Source organism: Myxocyprinus asiaticus, chromosome 16, assembly GCF_019703515.2.
Source record: "Myxocyprinus asiaticus isolate MX2 ecotype Aquarium Trade chromosome 16, UBuf_Myxa_2, whole genome shotgun sequence".
Classification (NCBI taxonomy): Eukaryota; Metazoa; Chordata; class Actinopteri; order Cypriniformes; family Catostomidae; genus Myxocyprinus; species Myxocyprinus asiaticus.
The window spans coordinates 41,356,235-41,369,253 of record NC_059359.1 but is presented as its reverse complement, the minus strand read 5'-3'; the positions used below and the strand labels follow the sequence as shown (position 1 = coordinate 41,369,253).

At 36.0% G+C, this 13,019-nt stretch overlaps 1 protein-coding gene across 4 annotated transcripts in view; it reads left to right on the top strand.

Annotated features, from left to right (window-relative positions):
• LOC127454373 (ADAMTS-like protein 4) overlaps positions 1–13,019 on the top strand; it is a 98,735-nt gene that overhangs the window by 75,370 nt on the left and 10,346 nt on the right. For 2 of the 4 annotated variants that reach the window (XM_051721532.1, XM_051721531.1), the window contains exons 10-16: positions 4,825–5,088; positions 7,349–7,478; positions 8,485–8,689; positions 8,814–8,987; positions 9,104–9,274; positions 12,610–12,789; positions 12,871–13,015. In XM_051721532.1, the coding sequence (XP_051577492.1) occupies positions 4,825–5,088; positions 7,349–7,478; positions 8,485–8,689; positions 8,814–8,987; positions 9,104–9,274; positions 12,610–12,789; positions 12,871–13,015 (1,269 nt within the window). The remainder of the gene's footprint in view (positions 1–4,824; positions 5,089–7,348; positions 7,479–8,484; positions 8,690–8,813; positions 8,988–9,103; positions 9,275–12,609; positions 12,790–12,870; positions 13,016–13,019) is intronic. The other 2 variants (XM_051721534.1, XM_051721533.1) reach the window with 2 other exon arrangements.

Below are 13,019 nucleotides of genomic sequence, written 5' to 3'. Positions count from 1 at the left end.
TTTTGTATGAACTGTAAGATTAATGACTAATGTCTTTGAAGTCCATCCTGGATTAACTGCAGAAGTTCACATAGTTGCAGTTGTCCTTGTTAGCTGGCTGATGAAGGGTTTTGTTTTCAATAAATTGATAGTCTATGTATTCCATTTCAAGAGTGTAGTCCATCATTAGACCGAGGTGATGTAGGCAGAGATCAATTAGGTGCATCGCAGTTCAACCTGGCCGGTCATTTCGGTGAGGTCTATACTAAGTCCAAGGGTCAGGCAGTGGCATATGAAGTATCCCATGTCTTATGGTTGGTGTTGGCATCAGTTCATCCTCTGAAGTCTATTGTAATAGACTGAAGTGATGTTTGGCTGGCACCGGCTGCTATTAGTCATCATCACACAGCGACACGTAGAAGTGGAGTCCAACACGAAGTGGGAATGTAGCTGGATCCAGCCGGTTCTGGTGACCTCAGGATAGGAGTCCCGAGGTTGAGACAGGGAAACAAATAGAATAATATTAGCATACATGCCATTCAATTTATTGCAGAGTTATAGATCACGATCAATGTTTCTGGTTTCTGGTCCTGGCTGACCTAACTAAAGCAGCCTAATTGTGAGTTGAAGGATAAATTAGGTGTATGCCTGGCTAAATAGATGAGTCTTTAGTCTAGACTTAAACTGAGTCAGTGTGTCTGCATCTCGAACAGTGTTAGGGAAACTATTGCATATTTTAGGAGCCAAATATGAAAAGGATCTACCTACTTTTGTGGATTTTGATATTCTAGGAACTATTAACAGGCCAGAATTGTGTGATCATAATGAATGTGATGGAATATAGAGTGACAGAAGGTCATTTAAGTACTGTGGAGCTAGACCATTCAAAGCTTTGTAGGTAGTTAACAGAATTGTAAAATGAATACGAAATTTACAGGTAGCCAATGTAATGATGATAAAATGGGGCTAATATGATCATATTTCTTGGTTCTAGTCAGCACTCTGGCTGCTGCATTTTGAACCAATTGAAGTTTATTTATTGATCTTGCTGGACATCTTCCCAGTAATGCATTACAATAATCTAGTCTTGAGGTCATGAACACATGAATTAGTTTTTCGGCATCAGCAACAGAGAGCATGTGTCATAATTTAGCAATATTTCTTAGGTGGAAGAATGCTGTTCTACAAACATTGGTAATTTGATTTTCAAAGGACAGATTGGTATCAAATATAACACCTAAATTCTTCGCTGTTGAAGACGATGTAACAGTACATTAATCGAGAGTCAATTTATATTTTAGAGGTTTTTGGTCCAATAATTAGTACCTCTGTTTTGTCAGAATTGAGTAGAAGGAAATTTCTGGCCATTCAATCATTTAGTTCATTGATACACTCTGCTAATTTGGAGAATTGTGAAATCTCATCAGGTTTTGAAGAAATATAAAGTTGGGTATCCTCGCCATAACAGTGGAAACTTATTCCACGATTCCTGATAATATCTCCCAGGGGAAGCATATACAAGGAGAAAAGCAGAGGCCCTAAAACTGATCCCTGTGGCAGTCCATACTTTACTTTTGTTTGGTTTGACAATTCCTCATTTATACTAAATATACATATACTAAAGTTATACCAAGCCCATGTTCATGATATCCATTACAGATGAATGACTTTTTTTAAGACAGTGATGTCTGAGGGATCAGAGATCACACGCATTCAGAAGTGGTTTTCGTTTTGCCCTTTACGCACCGAGATTTGACCAGATTCCTTGAATCTTTTAACTATATTGTGCACTGTAGAGGGTGAAATGGCCAAAATCCTTCCAATTTGTCTTTGGGGAACATTGTTCTCAAAGTGCTGGATTATTTGCTGAAGCATCTGTTGGCAAATTGACAAGTCTTGAATGGTCCTTGCTCTTGAAGGACTGGGCTGTTTTTGGAGGCTCCTTATACAGTATACAGTACAATGAACAATTGTCTCACCTGTTTAACATCTCCTGTTTCACATCGCCTTGTTATTTCAACTCATAAAATTGTTATTATTCTTAAATTGCCCCTGTCTCAACTTTTTTGGAGCGTGTTGCAATCATCTGGTTTGAAATTACTGTACATAAAAAAACAATGAAATTCACAAGGTAAAACATCATATAATGTTTAGTTGTAGTGCTTTCAATATAGCAAAGGGTGAATATAATTTACAAATCACTCCTTTTTGTTTTTATTAGCATTTTTCATACTGTCCCAACTTTTTCGGAATTGGGGTTGTATATTCAAATTGACAATTTTCTGGATTCAGTTGATTTGTATTTTGGAACTACACTTGACAACTAGTTTTTTGTCATGTCATTTACATGTGTATGGCATGAGGTGTGTACATTGTGAGTTACAAATTGCTGTCAATAAACGTTAGGGCTGTCAAACTCTCTCAGGTTATGAAAAATGGAAGAAAATAAGATTATTATGTGATTGAAGAGTGAGATAAAACTCATTTTTGACGAATACCCAAGAGGATGAAAGCAGCGGGAGTTTCCTGAAATAGTATGAATAAAAAAAAAAAAAAACAATTAAACACATTTCACAGTCTTTATACAGTGTTTAATATTGTTATCTGCCAAGTCAACAGGGCAAAAGGTTACACTGTACAATGTGTTTCCATTCGAAGCTTAGCAAGAGTTACATACTGTATAATAAAAAAAACAGTTTTAATAGTTAAAGCTGAAAAATTAAAAATTAAAAGTAGGGGAAAAAAAGAGAAAGAAATGGCAAATACAAGTTAATGTGTGGTAGGTTTTACCAATGTCTGGTAAGGTCTGTCTGTCGGAGGTTACAATTGCACAATAGCAAAATTATCTAGTTTGCTAAATATCCATTCCTGGTATCAACAATTAAATTACAATTAGTGTAAATGCACATTTTTCATATCTGTAAATGTATTTCAACATGTTACAGTAGATTTGGTATTTCAGATATCTGTAAATGGATTGCAGATTTCAACAAATTGGATAGTAATTAAAGATATCTTAAAAGGTTTTCTTGCTAATTAAATTAGCATTTACAAGGAATGGATATTTGCACTAGTCACAATGTAATTACTGATATAAAAATGATAATTTTTAAGTAAGAAGTGCACTGCTGATATGTGAAACTGGAATTGAAACTTATAAGAAATTAATTAGAGACATCTGTAATTGTGATCATTGTGAATTTCTACTAGTGAAAATGCAGTTACAGATATCAAGAATTACATTTTTTACTAATTGAAATTTCACTTTTGATACTGTATCAAGAATGTGTATTTCTGTGAATGATTAAGAATTCACGTTTTTACTAGTGCAAATGTAATTACTGATATAGAAAAATGGCATGTTCACTATTAGTAATTCCATTTATGATGTCAAGAATTAGCATTTTAACTAGAAAAAATTAAATTTTTTATATCTATAATTCATATCCTGCACATGATTAAATGTCAAAATGGCTTGCGATAGTATGACTGATCATTGTGAAATTCGACTAGTGAAAATACAATTACAGATCTCAAGAAATACATTTTTTACTAGTTGAAATTCTGTTTTTGATATCAAGAATGTGTATTTCTACAGTACAAGTGATGTCATTTTTATATCAAGAATTAACCTTTTTACTAGTGCAAATGTAATTACTGATTACATTTCCATTTATGATTTCAAGAATTAACATTTTATCTAGTAAATATTTTATTGTTGATATCTATCATTAATATCCTACACATGATTAAATGTCAATACGGCTTGCGATAGTATGACAGATTATTGTGAAATTCTACTAGTGAAAATGCAATTACAAATCTAAAGAGTTTCTATTTTTTATTTTATATTTTTAACTGGGATATCTGCAAGTGATGATCTCATTCCTGATATCAACAATTAATGTTTTTACTAGTGAAAACCTAATACAATTAGTAATTTAATTGCTGATATCAAGAATTTGCATTTTTACTAGTGAAAATTGAATTGTTGATATCTATTATTCATATCCTGCACATGATTGAATGTCAATTCGGCTTGCCATACACCTAGACTTTTTTTAATTTAAGCCCCAGAATAATTATCAGAATGACTTGGAACTTAGAAATTGTAAAAATGTTCTTCATACTGGAAGTATATTCAGTTAATTGCTTTGTGTGAAATGTGTTTTTGAATAACTTAATAGATTCGAACAATAAATGAGTGTCATGTCGTGACCCATGTACAGGACAATTTCAGAGTCACACCTGTTAATTAATATGGTTGTTAATCCCAAACACTGACTGAGTGAACATAGCCTTTTTTTTCATCTCAGTTACAAATTATCACTCCTCAATTTCTCTCTCATTTTGAATTTATTGTGTTTATGTGTGTGTGCGCTTCAGATATGCTTCAATCAAGCACTCTTCGCTTATTACCCTCAAACCATATTGGCCATCACTGCAAACTTTTAAGCATAATAATGGAAAATGGGCCCATGATTGTGTGTGCGTGTGTGTGTGTAGTGGGTAACAGAGGATGATGATAAACAGAGGTTTTTCAAGAATGGGGTCAGAGTGAGAGAGTGTGTGTGTGAGATGATGCAAAACACATAAATTAGACATTAGTTCTGTTCCAGAACCTAATGAGATGCCTCGCCGTCTACTGCTGCCTACACTACCAGTCAAAAGTCTGGGCACACCCACTCATTCTTTATTATTACTATTTTACACGTTTTAGAATATTAGTGAAGTCAACAAAACTATGAAATAGTACAAATGGGAAGAATGGAAAGTTATGAAGTTACAGCTCACTAGGTTTTGGAACAGAACTTTATTGACTCATTGAGTTTCTCTCTGTTTCAGGTGCTCACTCAGTTGCCGTTGAAAAGCCTATCATTCCCCCTCCTGTGTCATCTTCTGATTCCTCTCCCCCATTTTCATTCCCTTTCTCTTCTTCCTTTTCCTCCTCATCTGATCGATGGCCAGCAGAGAGGCCCCGCCCACAGGGCACAGGACCCAATCGTAATGCTCGGATCCCTCCACGCACAGACCTCCCACTGGACAATCAGCCTCTGTTTGTGTGGCGTCGAGGGCTACTCACTGAATGCACTGCCACCTGTGGCAAAGGTCAGAGGTCACTGTAGCTGTTTATGTCATTGTGTTTTACTCACGGTGCCAATACAAAGATTTCTACTCCGGTTAACACAAGGAAAGTGCAAAACTACAGATTTTCGAAATCGACTACTCGGTAGGTGGCCTGCAGGACTAGTCAACTAATCTGTTTTAAAGTAGCTCTGTATAATTAGACTAGTTTTAATGGGTTCACCTGTCCCAGATTGGACGCGTTTCAAAGGCCATAAACATTCACTACAATTACTTAAAAGCAAATGCTAGCTCATTTTCATGCGTCATTACGTTCTGAAATGTGTTGGACCGCAATTCATTACTCAATGAAAGTATGCATTGCATTTTCAGCATTGCCACAAGGGGTGCTATAAGCATGCTTTACCAAGGTTTGGTACAGCCAGGGCAATGCGAGAGTGGGACCTTGCGCTTGCAATGCGTTGGCCACTATAACGTTACAGAGCACGGCAGGACAGGCTGAACACAGGAGCAGATGAAGACGATGAAGTGTGAGAACCCAAATGCAGTTTATTTACATGACATGTGAAACAAAACATGAAATAACTCCAAAACACTGGCGGAGTGATGCTCAAGAAATAGCAGGAGATGCAGTTCATTGGCCAGAAGTGTCCATCTGAAAGTGTATGGTTTTAGCATCCGTAGTTCAAGGGGGACGATTTTCCAAGTAAGTTTTACTGTGAAAACTGTATAAAAGCTAAAGCACAGAATACTCTCAGCATGCTCATTACCACTAAAAATATAAAAATTAAAGAATTATATCAGAAAAAAATCTAGATAAAATAGCCAGTATCACATAAGTTGTTGGATGACTTGGGAACTAGTCATTCATTGTGACCAGTATTGGGTGTAATCTGACTACGAAGTAGTTTGTTACTGTAATCGAATTACTATTTTGTGAGAAAAAAAAAGTTGTGTAACGTATTACATTTTAAATTCTTGTTATCAGATTACAGTCACTACTTTCAATTAAAGTAATTACTTTTATGTACATTACTTGGGTTACAAGGGCATTCACTCCCTAAGGAGTCATTTTAAGTGAAAAATATTGGAAATATAGAAATTATTTAGAATTTGTTGAGCGGGAAAAAAACTTCTATGAAAAGTGTTTTAGAAAGTAACTAGTACTTGGATTACTTTTTTGATGAAGTAATCAAAGTCAGTAATCTGATTACAGTCTTAGAAAAATAATTAGTAATTTGTAGTTAATTACTTTTTTGAGTAACTTAATCTGATTGTGACCCATTTCTAGTTTACTCCACACACTTCTGTTTTTAACCTGTGATCCAGATTGGGCACTGAGAATAAATGCTGTTTATGTTTAATACGAAAGCTGGAATCAGTCAGAGAACGTGAACCCGTTGCCCACTGACATCTGAAGAAAGCCAAGAGGAGAGCGATGTGGAACAGGCTGTACATGTGCCAAACTGTTAGGGAGTTTCTCTGTAGCGTTGTATGTGCGTTTGAGGGAGTTACTGTGTGTTGCCAACAGCCTGCTTGTCTCTGTTTTTGATTAATCTGATATGCTGAGTGTTGTGTATTTGCTCTCTGCCACTCCCTTGTGGTCAATTTAAAGAGCTGCAAATTGTTGTAACCAATGTCTGTACACTCTTAGCAAGCATCACTATTACTATGGACCTGTAAGCATGCACACAACAAGGCCCTAGGCTAGCAACCACCCACTTGGCGGCCATCTTTGGAATGCTCCAGGGCACCTATTTTCTATAGATAGAAGTTCCATGAAAGTACAGCTCCTAACTACTTGAATGGGGGAAGACTGAAATCATTAAACTGTTGGTCAAGATTACGACAAATCAGCAGTAAAACCTGAGAACAATGGTATAATAAATTGAGCTTCTTTAGCTCAGATCACTGTAAAAAATGCTATTTGTCAGGCTTGTTCAGCTAATGCTCATGCGTGTTCTCGAGTTGACTGACAGCCAATCTTGAAATTTAAAGCTGATTGACTCTTTTACCTGTTAGGCTGAACTTCCTTTTCAACACCCACCATATTGGGTGTTCCAATTTCTCCCATTTATTTTAATGCAAGTGCTAAACAATTTCTGTTAGCAATGCCCTGACATCCACCCAGAATAGCCTAGCATTGTGGCAGTAAGTTTTGGACAGGCAAACACCACTAACATTTTCTTTATATAATTTTTTTTATTACGTACTATGTAAAATGTGTTTTTTATTATTATTATTTGTTGATGTGTGCATACTGTATGTGTGTTTGTGTGTTTAGGCTCCCAGTACAGAGATATTGTGTGTGTGAACAGACAAACAGAACAGGAAGTTCATGAAAGGAGGTGTGACTCTGCAACTAAACCAACTCCAGAGGAGGAACCATGCAACGTCTATCCATGTCCACCATTGTGAGTCACTGTGTATGTGCATATGGACATGCATATTGAAAATATGCTATTATGAATAAGTATTAAGGAGATATTTTAGGTCAAATGCAACTAAGCATTAGGGACAAAATTTGTCACATACTGTCGATAACCACAGAAATGAATTCGAATCATCCCTCAGTTTATACAAAGAACTGAAAAATAGTTTATAGGAGAATCATGAAGAAAGGTCTGGGTCGAAATTTTCCACCAAAATCAAAAGAAAAAATAAGTAAATATAATTGTAATAAAGAAAATGAAGAATAAATATTACCATTAAGGTTGATTACACTGGACAACGTACTACATAATTTCTGATGAAGTCATCTGATCCAGGAAAGCTAACAGGTTTTTAGCCAGATAGCACATTTTTCACATTATTCTTTGTGTAGATTATCTAATGATCTATGCATCCGATTACATTGCGTGTGGGCTCGTTTTAAAGAAAATCGTAATTGTGATATTTTATGTTCCATTTATTTTTCGTGAAGTTGCGGCTTAGAAGAATGTGATCCACCTGCGCTAAATTTCAAGTGTCATAGCAAAGGGTCTGAATACTTATGTCAGTGTGATATTTCATTTTCTTTCTTTTTAATACATTTGCAAAGTTATCACAAATCTGTTTTTTGCTTTGTCATTGTGGGGTATGGAATGTAGATCGATGTGAAAAAAAAAAGTAAAGCATTTTAGCATAAGGCTGCAACATAACAAAATGTGAAAAAAAATGAAGGGGTCTGAATACATTCTGAATGCACTGTAACTTTACACACCAAAGATTACACATTATTACTGAATTATTCTTATACAGTAAGTGCTTTAAAAAATATTAAATTCAAAATTTCTGCTTTTCCTCCACTATGCTAGCCCCATAGACTTTAATACATTGCATACATTAACCAATTAAGATTGTTATTTAGGCTTAGGTGTTAGATCTCAGTTAACTTGTGTGTGTGTGTGTGTGTGTGTGTGTGTGTATGTGTGTGTGTAGCTGGGATACAGGAGCATGGTCGGAGTGTAGTGTTTCCTGTGGCTGGGGTGTGCAGCAGCGTCAGATACAGTGCAGACAGAGTTTTGGGAATCGTTCTACAATGGTTCACCCACAACGATGTGCTGGTCTCACCCAACCCAACGCCACACAGCCCTGCCACCCGCGTGTCTGCTCCCACTGGGAGATCAGCACCAACTGGAGCACGGTAAGACACCTTCAGTGTATGTGTGTATGTGTGTGTGTCCACAGATTTATTGTAATAGAAGAGTGGGAATGTTTACTTACACATTCTGTAAATATGTTACTAAATATGATTTTTCTCCTTGCAGTGTTCAGTGGATTGTGGAGTAGGAAAGAGATCCCGGAGCGTACGCTGTGTCAGTAACCATGGTAATGTTGTGAATGACAGGGAGTGCAATGACAGGCTCCGCCCACAAAGAACTGAAGACTGTCACATGGGTCCCTGTGTCACTAACTGGTACTTCACTGATTGGACACACACTGTGAGCACTGACTGCTAAGATTCAAGCTTTTATCATTTGGTTCAATTAATTGCACATTTTTTATATATATATTTTTAATTCAATGCTTTAAAAGATGGTTATTCTCTGTGTCTCAGTGCTCTGCAGCGTGTGGTCCCGGTGTCCAGCGGAGAGAGGTAGTGTGTCTGACCAGAGGAGGCAAGAGTGAAGGAGGAGAGTGTGTGGGGGAGAAACCACATGATATGAAGGCTTGTAACGGGGGACCCTGTACATCCACAAACCTCTGGTACACTGGACCCTGGGGACAGGTGAGAGACATAAAAACTGACTAAGGGATTCTGAGACTGATTCTTCAAATGATAACATACAGATTTTAAGGTCTCTGTAAGAATAGAGTAGAATAGAAAACAATTCAATAAGTGTAATAGAACAAAGTCAAAAAAACTAAATTGAATAGAGTAGAAGAGTCTGATTGAATAGAATAAAACAAAATTGAATAAAATTGAATTGAACAGTCAAATAGAATAGAACAAATTTGAATGGAATTTAGTGCAGTAAGTTGATTAGAACAGAATAAAGTAAAAAAGCACAAAGTTGAATAGAACAGAACAAAGTCAGATAGAATAGAACAACGTTGAATATAATTGCATAGTTGAATAGAATAAAGTTGAATAGAATACAATATAGTTGAATAGAACAAAATAAAGTTTAAAAAAACAAGTAGAATGGAATCATACAATGTCCAATAAAATAGAACAACACTGAATAGAATATAATTGAATAGTCGAATAGAACAGAATAAAGTTGCATAGAACAAAGTTGAACAGAAAATAACAAAGTCAGATTGAATAGAAAAAAACAGTATTGAATAGAACTGAATTGAATAGCCAAATAGAATAGAATATAGTTGAATATAATGCAGTACAAGTTGAAAAGAACAGCTGAAGTTAAAAAAGAACAAAGTTGAATAGATCAGAACACATTTAGATAAAATAAAATAGAAAAACATTAATAGAATTGGATAGTTGAGTAGAATAAAGTTGAATAGAATACAATACAGTTGAATAGAACAGAACAAAGTCAGAGAATAGAACAACACTGAATAAAAATGAATAGTCGAGTAGAATAGAATAAAGTTGAACAGAATACAATACAGTCAAGTAGAACAGAATAAAGTTAAAATAAACAAAGTTGAATAAAACAGTCAGATTGAAGAGAATAAAACAAAACTGAACAGAATTGAATAGACATGTAGAGTAGAATAAAGTTGAATAGTGTACAGTGCAGTTGAATAGAACAGAATAAAGTCAAAATAAACAAAGTTGAATAAAACAAAGTCAGATTGAATAGAATAAAACAACACTGAATAGAATAAAATTGAATAGTTGAATATAATAAAGTTAAATAGAATAAAATGTGTTGAATAGAACAAAGTCATAAAGAACCAAGTTGAATAGAATCATACAAAGTCCAATAAAATAGAACAACACATAATAGAATCGAACAGAATAGAATGAAGTTACATAGAACAAAGTTAAATAGAATAAAACAAAGTCAGGTTGAATAGAAAAAATATTTAATAGAAGAGTTGAATAGTCAAATAGAATAGAATATAGTTGAATAGAATACAGTACAGGAAGTTGAATAGAACAGAATAAAGTCAGAAATGACAAAGTTGATTATAATAGAACAAAGTCAGATTGTATAAAATAAAACAACATTGAATGGAATAGAATTGAATGGTCAAATAGAATAGAATAAAGTTTAATATAATGCAGTACAACAAGATGAATAGAACAGAAAAAAAAAGATCAGAACAAATTTAGATAAAATAAAAATAGAACAACATTGAGTAGAATTGAATAGTCGAGTAAAATATAGAATACAATAGAGTCAAATAGAACAGAATAAAGTAAAAAAGAACAAAGTTGAATAGAACAGCCAGATTGAATAGAATAAAACAACATAGAATAGAATTAATATGTTTAATAAAATACAATATAGTTGTGTTGAACAAAATGAAGTCAGAAAGAACAAAGTTACTTAGAATAGAACAACACTGAATAGAATAGAATTGAGTAGCTGAACAGAACAGAATAAAGTTGCCTAAAACAAAGTTGAACCGAATAGAAGTAAAATAGAATAGAAGAGAATCAAGTGAAATAGAGTAAGTCATACAGAATACAATAGAAAAAAGTAAAATAAAATAGAACAATGTAGAATAGAACAGAGATTCCCAACCAGGGGCATGCGTACCCCAGGGGCTACATAAGAAGGTTCCAGGGGGTACATGAATAGAATTGGATTTTGCTTTGTTGAACCTAGCAAAATGTATGGTTTAAAATTAAAATAATAGGGATTAGAGATGGGTAAAAATATCAATTTTCCAATTAATCATGAACTTCATTTGAACAATCGTTATATTGATCTTTTACTCTATGCGAAGTTAGGCACTGAAAACTTTTCATTGCGTTTTGAGAGTAAAAGTTTGGTTCTTGTCCAAAGATGAGATCCACACAATCCATTTATCATTAAATAATGCCTCTTTTTTATTTTCTTTGTATTTTTGTATTTTATTTGATTTTTATCCCCTTTTCTCCCCAATTTTGGAATGGCCAATTCCCACTACTTAGTAGGTCCTCGTGGTGGTGCGGTTACTCACCTCAATCTTGGTGGTGGAGGACAAGTCTCGATTGCCTCCGCTTCTGAGACAGTCAATCCGTGCATCTTATCATGTGGCTTGCTGTGCATGACACCGCAGAGACTCCATATGCGGAGGCTCATGCTACTCTACGCAATCCACGCACAACTTACCACACGCCCCATTGAGAGCGAGAACCACTAATCATGACCACGAGGAGGTTACCCCATGTGACTCTACCCTCCCTAGCAACCGGGCCAATTTGGTTGCTTAGGAGACCTGGCTGGAGTCACTCAGCACACCCTGGATTCGAACTTGCGACTCCAGGGGTGGTAGTCAGCGTCAATACTCGCTGAGCTACCCAGGCCCACTAATAATGGCTCTTTTAACATCCTTTCCATTTTTTCAGTTAGTTGTTGATCAGAAACAACAAAAAAGAAACATTTATTCAAATCAAACATAGCACGGATGCGTTAAAGAAACCACGCGCATCCTCTCTGTTCCTGTCCCAAATGGCAGACTCGATGTCGACTTGTGGTCTCGTGGCCTTAATTTGTGCATACCCAAGAAGTCCAAGAGACCATAGGGAGTGTCCCATTTGATAGTTTAGCACCCAGAAGGGTGCTCAGGAGTGCCTCCCTAGCGCCCTCGATGGCTTATTACCTAACAGTCCATGCTGCTCACCCTCTTGACCAATCACAGTGAACTGGAGGTTCTTACCGGAGTAATACAATAGCCGGAGTAATACAAATACTCAAGACAATATTGAGTACTTCTGGAAAAAAAGGAAACAGTGAAATAGAATATACAGTCAGAGAATAGAATAAAATATGTCAAATAAAATTAAATAGAGTAGAATAGAATAAGTTGACTAGAATAGAATAGAGTAAAAATAGAACATCAGTGATTTTCAAAGTCTTAGATAGTGTGACCATCCTATGACAACATTTATGAGATGACCCCACCCTACTGGACACTCTTTGTTCTCTCTCTGTCCATCAGTGCAATGCAGCGTGTGGGAACGGCACCCAGCGCAGAGACATCATCTGTGTGAAAAAGACAGGCAGTGGTTTCACAGTGAGAATTGCCAGTGAGTGCTCGCACCTGGAGAAACCGTCTCCTGTGCAGCCGTGTGAACTGCAGCCCTGCAGACCACATTGGTTCACCACTGAATGGACCACGGTGAGGATGACATCTCTCCATCAACAATACTGCCCTCCAGTAACTTCTCTTCTTATTATTTAATTGTCATCTCTCTTTTAGTGCTCTCGTTCTTGTGGTGAAGGTGTGCAGAGGCGAGAGGCACGGTGTCTCACAGTAGACAAACAGCACAGCTCATCATGTGATCCCGACTCCAAACCTGCACTGGAACAGTCCTGTAACACCATACCCTGCAGTCCATTTGAAGGTGT